We start from the raw sequence: 16105 nt of genomic DNA, 5'->3' as shown, positions 1-16105 counted from the left end.
AGCCATTATCATCAACTCATACTGCAAAACCCTAGCAGATATATGCGACTCTTATAAAGCACTTCCGTGTATGTATGTGCCTTTTATACTTGACATACGCATACAAATTTGTCTATTCTGCAAAATGTATACGCGACTATCCAAAATCAAATTTGCATATGTACTAGATTTTTCTAAAGCACACATGCATACAGATCTATAATTACTGAGCCAAACCTTCGTTGCACATTAGAACACCTGTCAAACCCAAGTCTCAACACACACCATAACAAATACACATCATAAATTCGTCATCATAGATTTATCAAACCATAAGCAGATAATTCAATATATAGTCATTTCAGATCTAATAGATCTAATCCATCATCATACTCTTTGGTGAATACTTATTTCAGATCAAACCAATCATCAAAAACCCAATACATGCACACTTAGCACTTTGATCTCCATCTCCTTATATAGCTTAGGCCTTAGCCAATACCTTAGGCCAATTTCGTAGTTATGCCGATAGTATTCTTTGACAGGATCAAATATTCATTGTCGCGCTCATTACTATGGGCCAATACCATGGTAAAGACCCTTGATATTTAGAATACCATGGTGTGGAAGCTGTACGTAGCTTTTCTTCACCATACCCGCGTATGTACGCGGCCTTTGTTCACAGGACACGCATATACTTCTTAAAACATCATCTTTATCATTCCTCTATCTCTAAATTGATATTCCTTTGTATAATCTTTCTATCACATATGTAGTGGCCTGATACTTATCCTACTATTATCATATTGACATCTTTATTAAGTAGGTTTCCATCAAGGACAACACATGTGTCATAATGCCAACAATATTCCCCTTTGGACTTGATGGCAACCACTTTGGTGATTGGTCACCACCACCTGTAGATATACCAAGTTTCTCGCCCAAGTCACCAAGCATTCTCCAAACACCAAACTTCTCTCCCCCTTTGACATCAAGGGCAAAGGGCTGACCAATACTGAATGAAGGCTTCTCTCCCTTTGTTGACATGAGCGTTGTAGATCTGATCTGCTGAGTATGAACACTGAATACTGACCATGCTCCCCCTAAGCACATGCTGAATTTTGTAAATATATACAAAGAAGTACATAACTCTATGACTCAACCAGACATGACCTTTCCTATCACAAATGACTCATGTTTATATTGATCACCCAACACAGTGAGATTACATATTTGACTCAATATTACATCACATGCCCAAAATGATGGGATTACATGACTTGACCACAATAGTCCATACATGACTGAATTTTACAATGATTTATAACATAGGTCTTTACATGACCTTTACATCAAGAGACAGATATGGCATTTATAACCAAAACAAAAGACCTCAATAAGACCATGATAGTCATCAACAACTATCATACACCATATAGGATCTGCACCATAAGCATTAAGTGTGACAACAAACACTTCAGCAACATATGTGTCTTTAGCAGCATCATCCATGATATATACCTATCCAAAATGCTAAAGAAATCATAATGCCAACAATGCACTATTAGAAGCATAGCCCCCTCAAACTATGCCAATTGTCCATCGTCAGATCTGATCACATTAACTTAGGCCATCGAAGCATCTTCATCAATCAATAAGTTCATCAAAGCATCAATGTCATATTGCAAAAACTCATAAACCATCATAAGACAACACCACTTCTAAGTAGCACCAATCAACATCAAGACCAAAATGCCAAATAATAATTGTCTAAAGCATATCAGAGCCTTTCCCTGAGTCTGTCCCACTGTTTCTTCATCATAGAGAAACATATGCAACTATCTAGATCAGAACTCGCATATATACGTGTTTGTCCTTCATAATATCCGCGTACAAAAAGAAAAATGTTGAATTTTTCATAACCATAGCTCCCCCTGAGCATGTACTGTCTGTACATGTTCATTGTTACTACATCAGATGTATTGTCAGTAATATAAGCAACATGAATATCAAAACAACCATGGGATACATCATCAAAACAACATATGTATTGCTCCCCCTGAATATCAAAGATCTATCAGAATAATTAATGAAGTGATGAAGTAGAGACCACTCCTATTTTATTTCTGAGATATTCGAAGGAATCACGTGGAAGAGGCTTTGTATATATAACTGCAACTTGTTCCTCCGAGGGAACGTACTCCAGTGTGACCTTTTGTTCATGTCCCTGTTCTCTCAAAAAGTGATATTTGATTGGAATATGCTAGTTTTTGAGTGCATGACAAGATTTTTAAAAATACTTATGGCACTAGTATTATCACACAAAATAGGTATAGGTTGAGGACAAGTGATTTGAATATCTTGTAATGTTTGCATCATCCATAGAAGTTGAGTACAGCAATATGCAGCAGCAACATATTCTGCCTCAACAATAGATAAAGCAATGGAGCTTTGTTTTTTGTTGAACCATGATACCAAGGAAGGTCTTGTTGACGGTGCTAGACGCGCCAACATGTCAGGGGATCTCCCCGGTAAGAAGTCCCAACTAGACCTTAGATCGGTTGGAGTAGGAGTCCCAGCAAAGGGTAGTACGGTATCGCCTTGACTGTAGTTGCGCACAGAGATAAGTAAGATGTCATTGTTGGTAGCAAGGGTGTTACCTTGCAGCAAGTCAAGGAAGGTGCATGAAAGGCTCTAACACACGAAAGGGGGGGTGAGTGCACCCCTTACAAACCCGCGATAGCACACAGCGTGAAAGGGAACTCACGAGCAAAAAGACATCATGAGATGGAAAGAAAGATAGCCGACGATCCAAAGTGATCGGTTATACCAACAGCACGCTTCGATAATATTCATACAAACTTATACGGAATAGTCCATATATACATGCGTAAATAATAGCTACATATATCATTAGAGTAACCAGGATAGTCGAACTACAATAACAACATATGCATGAAACGTGTTGGCTCTGTTATATTAAAAGAGTGAAAGATCCAATCATACATACAACCAAGACTTCCACTAGCCCCGATAGTGGAACATTACAATCATTGTCGCCTGCTCCTCCAAAGAGATGTACTAGCTCTGCACTGTGCAGAAGCCAAGGCTCATTACAATACACTCCAAGATTTCTCCAAGTTACACCTATAGGAAGCTTGGCTCCAAAACACTTGTACAATGAGTTATGAGGTTCTATAGATAGCAAAGGGTGGGGTGACCCTTAACATTCCCCTCTGTGACTCTTCACCTACCCTCGTGACTCTTCAACTACTACATGACTATTACATTCTACTATCGACACTTGTTCTTTCACTTTTACAACAGGTTTACATTACAATCTGCACATGTACCCATGTGAGACAAAATAGGCTTGAGTAAGCCATGCAAGACATCACTAAGACTCGGACAGTTGTGGGAAGACTAACTCTTCGACATCCTCGCGATGATTGACGGTGGCGAACTGATGCCACGCTTGGTAATCTGTTATGGTGCCTACATGCTTTGTGGTGACATCCTTCTGAAAGTGAACTCTTGCCTCCGTTGCATCCGGGTACACTAATTGATGTTCTATCCTTCTCGTCTGATAACATGCGCATCATAGTCTTAAGTGCAGCCGGACCAGTAACATACTGATCTCCAAGTCTGCGCTAGTGGCTACGCACATCAACTAATCAAAGTACATGTCTAGCTCCAATCAAACCTGATTCTTTGACTTCGCCTCGGTGAGTGTGCCAATGGATGGGATCGCATGCATGCGCACAATGACATCCATGCTCCTGAACACCCGTGCATGTGAAGCCTGCAAACTGGTGATGAACTGCGGGAGTTCCTCATAGTTTCGGATCTAACTCCAAATGCGTGCCTTCAACTCTACCACCTTTAGCTTCATCATCTTTGGCAAGTACAATGGGGCTCCTTTGTACCTCATTGTCCATGTTTGCATGTGATCGAAAATAGTGTGCAGATCTGACAAGATGCATGCTCTCCTAGCACAGCGCTGCTGCCAACCGTTGAGATGGACAACTGAATTATGCACGGCGACAAATTTGCAGTATAGCTTCTGCATGACTGTCTCAAGAGACGATACTTCATCCAATATTGCTCTCCTCAACTCTGCTCTTGTGGATGTTGTAATGTTAAATTGGAAACTAGGGCCAAACTCCATGTGGGTCGGCTTATTTATGGCAGCTGATATTTTTATTGGATCCCTCTCGTCGAGAGGTGTAGGATTGATCCAAAGATCATCCGATTCTGATAAATATTTATGGAGATATGAATTTATTTTGTTTATGTAATTATTATCAAGCCAACCAGCTCTTATGTAGGCTCTAGAAGCCCAACCGACGTCTCTATTCAACCTCTACATTTTTAGTATAGATAAGAGAGGGTTTGATGTCATTTAGATCACACATATTCTTCAAGTGATCTCCTCCTCTCTACGTCTTGGTTTATTGGTGAAGGAGAGACACTAAGAAGAATACGTTGGCCTTGGATGATACCCTAGCTGCGGTACGTTGTGGAGATGATGATCTAGCCGTAGTTCTGCTGTGCCACAGTTCAGACGTGCCTTAGCCGCAGTCAACATGAGAATCTACTCCTGGAAGAGCAGCAGTCATAACACTAGTCATGAAAGATCATGAAGCCACGTTCATCTATGTAACATTCGCACAACTCTTATACACTGTCAACGGTGCCATAGTCATCAAATCGCAGTCAATTGTGTGAATGCAGGGAATAGTTTCAATGCTCGATGTTGTGCTGCATATCGGGGACAACTTGGATGATTGCGAGAATGCTCTACAAACCCCCGTGTAGGATTTAATTGGACAAACGATTGAGAGCAGAGCACTATGGACAGTTGGTTCCCGTGTGAAGTTAATTTATGGAATGGAATGCATGTCAAAAGGAGTTCATCGGTTTCTTGTTCCAATTCACAGACATAACGATGAACGATCTCCTCATGAAACGACCCAGTTTCGTCTCCTGACTCAGACAGACGTGGTGAGCTTCCTTCTGGAGCGTATAGACGAAATGGGTCCATGTGTATCGAGAATAATAACAGACCTGGGTCTCCACCATCCAAACATGGTGGCACTGTCTGTACCCTCCATCATGATATTGTCTAGTGCACTGAGATTAATGCATCGGAAACCTGCATTCAGTTCTTCTGGAGTGGTGGAGACTTCGCCTGAAGAAGAGATGGACTCGTTTCAATCACAGCAATTCGGGGTATCAGGAGGTAAGCTCGTGGGAAGCCTGTCAGCAAATTGTTTCCAGGGAATGGGAGTTGAGGAGATAAGCTGGTCCTTGAGACCTGAAATTACAGTTGCAGAATTTCTGAAGATGTCGGCCGAGAAGGGCTTCTCGAGGCCTCTTGTCACAATCCATCCCACGACACCTCTGGGAACTGCCATGGCAATGGCCATCACCAACAAAGTCCATAGGGTGTGGGTGACTGACAAAGATGGATGGCTTCTTGGTGTTGTCAGCCTTACAGACATTATAAGCGTTGCACGTAGAGGACCAACCAGCTTTGTTCATCAGTAACATTGAATGCATTTACAAGTCATGAAGGATTTTGTTGTGTCCATCTTATTTTCGAGTATACGTCACTATGGAAGGACTATCTACGCAGTTCATATTTACGCAGGGCTGAACGCTGTGACACTATCTACGCAGTTTCATATATACACAGTGTTTACGCAGGGCTGAAAGATTAATACACAGTCATGGAAATATACATACGTTGTTGTACACAGTCATAGACATATGTTGTAGTAGACAGTCATATATATAATGGAACGCTGTCAACAGGGATTATATACTGTGTTCAGAAAGTGATATTGCTTAGATATATAAACTTCGGTGGCATAGAGATAAGAACGTTGTATGATCTGGGCACATATATATAATGCAGTCTTGGGCAGCAACATGATATATTGTAGATGGGCTGTGCAACGAATACATGGAGCATGGGCAGCAGCATGATGGGCAGCACTATGAAATCATGTGCATGGGCAGCCCAATGATACATTAGCAGAGGCAGCAGCATGATATGATGCACATTAGTCTGAGAAAGATCATGGACCTGGACAGCAGCATGGGGCAATATGCAGTAGTGCAGCTAGAGGACAAGATGCAGCACGATGATAGATATCAGTTGAAGCAGAATGTCTTCAACTGATCTCGTCGTTATAGGAGATGATCTATGCTTAGATCTAGACAAATCAAAGTGTTGACTTTTGTTGTAATTGTACTATCTCTCTCTCTCTTTCTCTGCTGAACTTTGAAGATAAAAGAAGATTTGATCAAAGGGTTTCCCCACACATTGTGGGGTTTGTCCCTGGCTCGCGCCACATCTTGTGTCCTCTTGTCTTGGCTTGTCTTCTGCGTTTTATATTTATGTTCTACCTGCAGTTTATCGTAATGCTGATGTGATTGTTAACTGTGAAAATTTAAATAAATTGCTCTAGCATAGAACATACCTAATCTTAACATGGTATCGAAGTTGAGGTGAAGACAATGCCCAAGCAAGAGTGAAAAATCAATCACCAAAGGTAGTTGGGACAAGACAGAAGGATCGATGGGTTCCTCATAATTCACCTCGGGTGAAGTCAAAGCAGAGAATGTCATCAGAATGGCACAACGGAAGATTCAGATGGTCCATCTTAAGATCACTCCATTGGGAAGTTCAGATCTAAGGGTAGAAGGAAAAGCGGATGCCTTATTGAAATAAGTTCGGCCGTTATGCGAAGGAGTGTCCGAATGGCAAGTCATCAAGGAAATGGTCGACTCTTCCACGAAAGCAAGGAACCCCGAAATCTCTTTTATGTACCTAATCGAACCTGATGTCCATCTCGGAAATGGAAGTCAAAGGTTACAGGGTGGCACTTATCGATAGAAAGGTACGTGTTTGAAAATAGATCTTTTAAAGACACTTTTGAGCTCAGGGTTGTATCAAGTTGCAGGAAGTCCACTAGGGGACCATGTCCATTGACTCAGCACCGGAGGTTTGTAAGTCAGATGGTGACTAGGATGCCTAAATTCAAAAAGAAGCATGAAGGTACATGTCTGAAAAATACCGAAGGAAAATATTATAAGGGGACCATTCCCCTCATGCAGCAAGTTCACAGGTTTGGAACAACCCGAGGAGTTTGAGAATCATGATCAAGGAATCTCATGTATACAGGTGGAAGAAAGCCCTCTATGGCTTGAAGGAAAACACCTCGTGCATAGTATGAGAGGATTGATAGCTGTCTAATGCAGCTGAGATTCACTAGGAGTGAAACCGATCCAAACCATTACTCGAAGGTTGTGGATGATAAACCTCTCGTACTGGCACCTATGTTCGACAGGTGCAGACCCTCTCATTTATAGGAGACAGAGGGAGTTGGATTCTAAATGTGGGAAGATAAGTTGCAAGCTTGTGACTGCCTCGAGGATCTTAACTTTCAGAAGTTATATGGTAATGATGTCGGACCAGATTTGGGAAATGCCTCTGAGTTTCATAAACTCATTCCCGTTGATGTTCTTGGAGAACCTCCGTCCGGACATCTGTGTTGCAGTTAGCATGGTGAGCTCATATTTGGTTGAGCATCACTAGATTGGTGCCAAGAATCTTCTAAGATATCTTCAGGGCACAATCTCTCATGAATTGAGATACACTGCCAGAAATATGAAACCACATGATTATTCGAATGATGAGTGGGCAGGCAGTATGGAGGATCACTAGAGCACTTTGTTTCTCTTTGGAATCTGCCTCAATAGCCTGGATGAGCAAGAAGCAGGAGTCGGTGACTCTCAGCACCACCAAGGCAGAATACATTGTTGATAGTATGGCCTTTTGTGAGGTAGTCTGGTTGCTGAAGCTCTTCAGTGAGCTATTTGTACACATGATGAATACCACTGTGATTCTCTGTGACAACCAGAGATGGGATTCGATTATTGAGGAATCCCGTATTTGACAATGCTCCAGCAGATAGACATCAAATACTGCCTTATCTGGGATATGGTAAGTCGATGATCAAGGAGGCTCCATCGAACTGAGATGATGTGCAGGACAGAGCCCTGAGGAAAGATCAAATTTGTGATTTTCCCGAACGACTTGGAGTCATCAAGAGACCTTTGAAGAAGGGTCCTGCATGTTGCATACATTGAGCTCTGGGAGCTCTGGGGGCTTGCAGTTCTACTGGAGCAACATATGACCACAGGGTGACTCACCCTCCCCTGGTGGTGCGCACTGGAACAAGATGATTCGCTCTCTTGTGGGACAAGATGATTCGCTCTCTTGTGGAACAGGATGATTCGTTCTCCTGTGTAGCAGGATGATTAGTTCTCATGTGAGGCCTGGATTGATATGTTCTCCATGCCGGCCTGGATTGATGTGTTCTCCATGGCAATTGTAGCAGGATTGATGTGTTCTCCTGTGAGGATAGGATTGATTAAGTTCTCCTGTCGAGGCATCCTACCCATGCAGTCTGGGACTCATGGGAAGTACCTCTCATCTGATCAATGAGCAGGGAAATGAAGTTAGGGACCATAGTAGTACTGATGGACGCATCGTTGTATCTACCGTACTCCCTACGCTAGGATGACCTCCATTGATCTGGGATCAATGATACTGGTCTGGGACCAGTGGTAGGAGTTGTACATACTATGACGCTGACTTCGGGTCGGCTGAGACTGGTCTGGGACCAGTGGTACATACTCCGAGACTGACTTCGTGTCAGTGCAGTACTGGTCTGGGACCAGTGAGAGTCGTACATACTATGACGCTGACTTCGGGTTGGTTGAGACTAGTCTTGGACTAGTGGTACGCACTCTGAATCTGACTTCGGGTCAGTGGAGAATGGTATGAGACATTCTCGATCAATTCTTCTTCTTCATAGTTCAGCGGAGATGAGCAGAGCAGAGCAGAGCCAACAGAGCAGAGCTGAGCTGAGCAGAGCAGAGCAGAGCTAGCAGAGCTGAGTTGAGCAGAGCAGAGCTAGCAGAACTGAGCTGAGCAGAGCCAGCAGAGTAGAGCTAGCAGAGCTGAGCTGAGCAGAGTAGAGCAGAGCCAGCAGAGCTGAGCAGAGCTAGGCAGAGCAGTGCAAGGCACTAGTGGCCGAGATAGTACTGTTGGACATATGGATCACCGGATGGAGTTCTCCCTAGTTGAGAGGGAGTGTTAAATTGGCAACTAGGGCCAAACTCCATGTGGGTCGGCTTATTTATGGCAGCTGATATTTTTATTGGATCCCTCTCGTTGAGAGGTGTAGGATTGATCCAAAGATCATCCAATTCTGATAAGTATTTATGGAGATATGAATTTATTTTGTTTATGTAATTATTATCAAGCCGACCAGCTCTTATGTAGGCTCTAGAAGCCCAACCGACGTGTCTATTCAACCTCTACATTTTTAGTATAAATAAGAGAGGGTTTGATGTCATTTAGATCACACATATTCTTCAAGTGATCTCCTCCTCTCCACGTCTTGGGTTATTGGTGAAGGAGAGACACTAAGAAGAATACGTTGGCCTTGGATGATACCCTAGCTGCTGTACGTTGTGGAGATGATGATCTAGCCGTAGTTCTGCTGTGCCACAGTTCAGACGTGCCTTAGCCGCAGTCAACATGAGAATCTGCTCCTGGAAGAGCAGCAGTCATAACACTAGTCATGAAGGACCATGAAGCCACGTTCATCTATGTAACATTCGCACAACTCTTATACACTGTCAACGGTGCCACAGTCATCAAATCGCAGTCAATTGAGTGAATGCAGGGAATAGTTTCAATGCTCGATGTTGTGCTGCATAGCGGGGACAACTTGGATGATTGCAAGAATGCTCTGCAAACCCCCGTGTCGAATTTAATTGGACAAACGATTGAGAGCAGAGCACTATGGACAGCTGGTTCCCGTGTGAAGTTAATTGATGGAATGGAATGCATGTCAAAAGGAGTTCATCGGTTTCTTGTTCCAATTCACGGACATAACGATGAACGATCTCCTCATGAAACGACCCAGTTTCGTCTCCTGACTCAGACAAACGTGGTGAGCTTCCTTCTGGAGCGTATAGACGAAATGGGTCCATGTGTATCGAGAATAATAACAGACCTGGGTCTCCACCATCCAAACATGGTGGCACTGTCTGTACCCTCCATCATGATATTGTCTAGTGCGCTGAGATTGATGCATCGGAAACCTGCATTCAGTTCTTCTGGAGTGGTGGAGACTTCGCCTGAAGAAGAGATGGACTCGTTTCAATCACAGCAATTCGGGGTATCAGGAGGTAAGCTCGTGGGAAGCCTGTCAGCAAATTGTTTCCGGGGAATGGGAGTTAAGGAGATAAGCTGGTCCTTGAGACCTGAAATTACAGTTGCAGAATTTCTGAAGATGTCGGCCGAGAAGGGCTTCTCGAGGCCTCTTGTCACAATCCATCCCACGACACCTCTGGGAACTGCCATGGCAGTGGCCATCACCAACAAAGTCCATAGGGTGTGGGTGACTGACGAAGATGGATGGCTTCTTGGTGTTGTCAGCCTTACAGACATTATAAGCGTTGCACGTAGAGGACCAACCAGCTTTTTTCATCAGTAACATTGAATGCATTTACAAGTCATGAAGGATTTTGTTGTGTCCATGTTATTTTCGAGTATACGTCACTATGGAAGGACTATCTACGCAGTTCATATTTACGCAGGGTTGAACGCTGTGACACTATCTACGCAGTTTCATATATACACAGTCTTTACGCAGGGCTGAAAGATTAATACACAGTCATGGAAATATACATACGCTGTTGTACACAATCATAGACATATGTTGTAGTAGACAGTCATATATATAATGGAACGCTGTCAACAGGGATTATATACTGTGTTCAGAAAGTGATATTGCTTAGATATATAAACTTCGGTGGCATAGAGATAAGAACGTTGTATGATCTGGGCACATATATATAATGCAGTCTTGGGCAGCAACATGATATATTGTAGATGGGTTGTGCAACGAATACATGGAGCATGGGCAGCAGCATGATGGGCAGCACTATGAAATCATGTGCATGGGCAGCCCAATGATACATTAGCAGGGGCAGCAGCATGATAATGATGCACATTAGTCTGAGAAAGATCATGGACCTGGACAGCAGCATGGGGCAATATGCAGTAGTGCAACTAGAGGACGAGATGCAGCACGATGATAGGTATCAGTTGAAGCAGAATGTCTTCAACTGATCTCGTCATTATAGGAGATGATCTATGCTTAGATCTAGACAAATCAAAGTGTTGACTTTTGTTGTAATTGTGCTATCTCTCTCTCTCTTTCTCTGCTGAACTTTGAAGATAAAAGAAGATTTGATCAAAGGGTTTCCCCACACATTGTGGGGTTTGTCCCTGGCTCGCGCCACATCTTGTGTCCTCTTGTCTTGGCTTGTCTTCTGCGTTTTATATTTATGTTCTATCTGCAGTTTATCGTAATGCTGATGTGATTGTTAACTGTGAAAATTTAAATAAATTGCTCTAGCATAGAACATACCTAATCTTAACATGTAACCTGCTCTCCTCCCTGCTTGGCCGCTTGTAACTCCTTAGCCATGCGCTCGTTCTCAGCTATCAAGAATTTAACACTCGAGCTGGTGGCTTCGGCATATGCTTTGGTAGCATCGGCCAATGCAGTTGGATGTCTGCGCACATCGGACACAATCACTCGTTCTTCAAACTGCGTAGGAGATACATGGACATCCGAAGTAGGCACTCTGCGTGACTACACAACTCTGTGTTGTGACTCGTCGAAAGATATGTTGTGCATCTCCACTTTCGAATTGTCTTCAAGGATTTATGTGTCTCCTTGATTGCTTGGGACTTGCTCTGCTTCTAGATCTGGTGAAGTTGATGGGGTGACCTCTTGGTTCTGAGGCATGAGGTCAATATCCTGATCTGACTCAGGTTGAACCATATCCATGTCCATATGCTCTAGCATCTATTCAATCTCTTGAGAAAAGTCCTGCTCCTGCGACTGCTCACCCTGTCTACTATGTGCCAGCTGCTCGGATGAGTCAATAACCTGTATGGGCACAGTTTCATCAATATGTGCATGTTGCGCCTCCTGCTATTCTTGTTCCTGTTGCGCTTCCTTCTCTCTTCTGCGCAACTCTTGTTCTTCCCTGAGTTGTCGCTTCAACTCTTGCAACTCCTTTTCTGTTTCCTCCATCTTTTGTTTCTCCCTCTACCTTTGCGCAATCCTTCTATCGCATTGTCGCCTCTTAGCCTCAATCTCAAAAGCTACTTTCAACACAAGTGGATCTGCTTTGAACTTGCAGCTTTGCTCCGCCTCTACGTTGTCAACAACCTTCCTCTTGCCTTTGTCACGCGCAGGTTTGCTACCCTCTGTTGCTACTAATGATGCTGCTCTCTGAGATGTTGTTGCCTTCTGCTTTGCTAACCACTCTACAACTATGTTGATCGGTTCATTGAGCCTTGAGAAGTGATAGCAGTATCTCCATGGGTCTTCCTCAGGCCAATGACACGCCCCGTGGATCCAAGGATGTTGCACTCTCGCACAGTGGTCCTTCACTAAGCAATGCGGGTCATACGGATTGAAAATTCTGGTGTCGAAGGTGAATCTCTTGAATTCCTCCATCTCGACCTCAGCATGCTTGAGATTTTGGATCTCATACAACTCGATCCGCAAAGGAAGAGCGGGCCAAGGTGCCTTCTTCTTCCTGTGCAGTCTAGCTGACAACCCTGTTGAGATGTGATATGACACTTCTTGCATGATGAGCTTATCCATGGCAAACTTTGGTAAAACATGCAGAGCCTTCTCTGTGTTGTACATTCGGATGAAGGTGCCAAGGGGTGAGGCATACTAATTTGTTATGTCGATCAATGCCTCCATTGCTGCCTGCAACATGCAAGGTGGATCCTGCTCAAATATCATCCTGTACACCAGGGTGACGAAGTGGTCTGATAATTGTATGATAACTCCATGGAAGCTGCATTCGAAGAACAACCTGCAATAAGTGTGCACAAAGGTTTCCGAAGGTGTCCATGCCCAACCCAAGCTTGGGAACTGCTGACGGGCATAGACTTCATCCAATATGTAAGCAGACATGTACATCTTCACTTGCTAGCCCTTGGGCGAATGCCAGGCTTCTGTCACCGGTTCCTTCAACCTGAGAGCCAACATGTTGAACCAGTTGCAAGGTCTTCCTTCGCTCTCCAGTTGATCCAACACAATCACCCAATTCTGCGGGAAGGTCTCTGTGCTCTCTTGGCCATATAAGCGGCATACAAAGATGACCAAGAACTGATATGCCTTCTACAGTGTCCTTGTCTTGTAAACCTGGTTGGTGTTGTCATGAACTGGGATGGCTCTTCACCCAACTCTTCAAGATATCTCTTGAGTTTGCACTGCTGCTATGTCTGGTGAAGGGTGTATCCATCATGATCATCGGCTGCAACAAGTGATACATCTCCTGAAAGTCCTTCGCCCTGAAGGTAGCGAGTTGTGTTCCACTAACACTGCTCAACACCATTGTCTCTGGATTAGTATGCGAGACAATCCAGTGGATCGTATCCACGCATGGAAACGCAAGATACCTGCATGCAATCTGGTACAAGCCAGACTTGTGTATGTTGACATAGACCCTGCGATCTTCCAGATTTTCCTCAAATGTGCCTAAGAAGATGTCATTGATGTCCTGCCATTTCATCTTGATATCCTTGTCTATGAACAGCTTGGTGTCTTCATAGATAAGCAATCCCATAGACGCTTGCTCAACTACATCTCCAATTGCACTCTCAACAGTGTCCTTTCACCCTGCTCTCTTGGAGGCCATTGTACATGTACTGCTGAGAGATGGACAAACACCTATGATACTTGGAGACAGAGCAACACTCATGGCAAACAATATATCAGTTGAAAACCAAAAGCAACTTGAGGACTGACATGTAACAAACCTGGGTGACTGACTAAAAAGATTGCGCAATTTTCACTGGGAAGCTGGGAGACTAACTGCGCAAAACACAATCCGGACTGTCAGCAAGCTGACTCACTGCTGAAACTGCGCAATGCACAGTCCAGCTTAGCCTGCTAAGGAGTGAAACTGTGCAATGCACAATTTCAGTCAACAATGACTGCAACTAGCAAATTGCATTTGCGCAATTCCTAGGGCCAACAAGGCACTACCTCTTAGAATTGCGCAGAGCAAGCCTGGAGGCCAGTGTTAGGCCAGATTTGCGCAATTTCTGGGAGGAAGGTTGAGCCTTCACTCTCAGAAATGCGCATTGCAAGCCGGGCAAGGCAAGGTCCGAGCCAAGGCAGCCCAGACCCACCGACGGGCAACTGAAAACATGAAAAGTCTGAATGCATGGTGAAGCTGAGTGCAAACAAGAGTGAATGATCATGCATGCAAACAATGAGTGTAAGATTCAGAAAACGGGAAGACAAGCAAGTGTGTGAAGCGAGTCGCCGCAACGACGACCGTTAGTGCAGAAACAGTGCCATCCATGCGACAACAGTGAGATGCAATGAAAAACTTGAAACAGTGCCTCTATAAGCTAACATGCATCAAAATAACAACAAGCATTCATTGAAACCAAGCAAACAACACTCACACAAACTGAAATACAAAAAAGCAGCAAAAACATGAAAAGCAGACTTATCCGGAAAAAGCTTAGCTAAATGTGTCGAATGCTCCTAAATGCGATGTGGGATGCCAAAGCTCCAAGATCAATGTGAGGAATGAGCTCTGAAGCGTCAAATAAATAAGTTTGATAAGATCGAGGTTTATGACGCACATGCCACAAATCTAGGAAAAAGCGACACTTAGCGAGAGGTTTCTAAAACAACTTTTGCATGTAACCTCCAGTTGCTAAAAATGAATCCCTCGAATCCAAGGATGTTTTTTGCTTTTTGCTTTTTGCTTTTTGCTTTTTCAAGAAAAGCAACCCATGCATGCAAATTAAGATTGCTCAGTCCTGGAGGAAACCGGTCAACCTGGGAGCACATGCAACATTCTGCAAGCCTGGGAATGGCTTTTGCACAGTTTCTAGGTTGAGCAAGTCTGGTTGTCCCTAAGGCTTTGCGCAATTTCTGGACTGAAGCCCTAGCTGTCAATCAGAATTGCGCAATTTTGGAGAGCAAGCCAAGTGATGGGTTGCATTGCACAATTTCCAGAGGGAAGGTTAGCTGGTTGTTCTGCGCATTTCTGCAGCACAACAAGCAGCCCAGATGGATTGCACAATTTTGGAGAGGAAGGTTGGTTCCCCTCCAGAGTTGCACAATTTTCCAAGTGAACATAACAACCAAAAAAAGACCAAATCTGGAATGTCAGCCTGCGGGTGCAAGGAAAACACGCTGTCAAACATAGGGTGGTTAGCCACTGAAACTTAACTGAAGCCTAGATACTTGGACAGTGCAAGACATGTTGCTAAGAATAGTTGGTAGGGAGGCTCCAAAACGAAGCTAAGGCAAAATTTTGGAGGATGGTTGTAGCCGCTACAACAGGTCCTAAATAGAATGCTCCTCCACTAGTACTTTTCCAATCATCAACATTACTTGCCCAATCTAGACTTGTGTAAGCATGAAGAGCAAAATCTGCATTTTTGGGATACCATAGACCATAATCTTGAGTTCCTTGTAGGTACTTGAATATTCTCTTGACTGCATGGAGATGAGTTTCTTTAGGATTTGCTTGAAACCGTCCAACAATCCCAAATTGCATGCATGATGTCTAGTCTTGTGCCTGTAAAGTAGAGCAAGCTCCCAATCATAGATCTGTATTCTGGTTTATTTACTGAAGGAGAATCATCATATGAACTAAGGTTACACAACCTATTACCATTGGTGTGCACACAGGTTTGCAATCTTCCATTCCATACTTCTTTGAAATCTGCTTGAGATATCCATTCTTTGCTTGTTGGACTTGAAGACCAAGAAAGTATGTTAGTTCACCAAGTAATGACATTTCAAATTCTTGTTGCATGATTGAGGCAAATCTTTGACTCATAGAATCTTCATTGCTTCCAAATATGATGTCATCTATGTAAACAACAACTATTAAAGTTTACCATCATCCATCTTTATATATAGATTGTTATTTGCAGATCCCTTAGTGAAACCTTGTTGTTGAAGATATT

General features: G+C 43.4%; 2 protein-coding genes and 1 pseudogene across 2 annotated transcripts in view; 2 read left to right on the top strand and 1 right to left on the bottom strand.

Annotated features, from left to right (window-relative positions):
• LOC149240224 (embryonic stem cell-specific 5-hydroxymethylcytosine-binding protein) overlaps positions 1-16105 on the bottom strand; it is a 257648-nt gene that overhangs the window by 197826 nt on the left and 43717 nt on the right. The gene's annotated exons all lie outside the window — the stretch shown is intronic.
• Positions 4708-5579, top strand: LOC149240226 (SNF1-related protein kinase regulatory subunit gamma-like PV42b; annotated as a pseudogene).
• Positions 9741-10562, top strand: LOC149240225 (SNF1-related protein kinase regulatory subunit gamma-like PV42b). Its single transcript, XM_089461021.1, has one exon. The coding sequence runs from the start codon at positions 9741-9743 to the stop codon at positions 10560-10562; it is 822 nt and encodes a 273-aa protein (XP_089317147.1).

Source organism: Pinus tabuliformis, chromosome 8, assembly GCF_031772625.1.
Source record: "Pinus tabuliformis cultivar Carrire ecotype Pingquan chromosome 8, CPIR1, whole genome shotgun sequence".
NCBI classification, from domain to species: Eukaryota; Viridiplantae; Streptophyta; class Pinopsida; order Pinales; family Pinaceae; genus Pinus; species Pinus tabuliformis.
Note: the sequence above shows the minus strand (reverse complement) of the source record. Positions and strands in the feature narration are given on the sequence as shown.

Bases quoted from the DNA above. Each gene is read 5' to 3' on its own strand.
- LOC149240225 (XM_089461021.1), top strand. From the start codon at position 9,741: ATGCAGGGAATAGTTTCAATGCTCGATGTTGTGCTGCATAGCGGGGAC.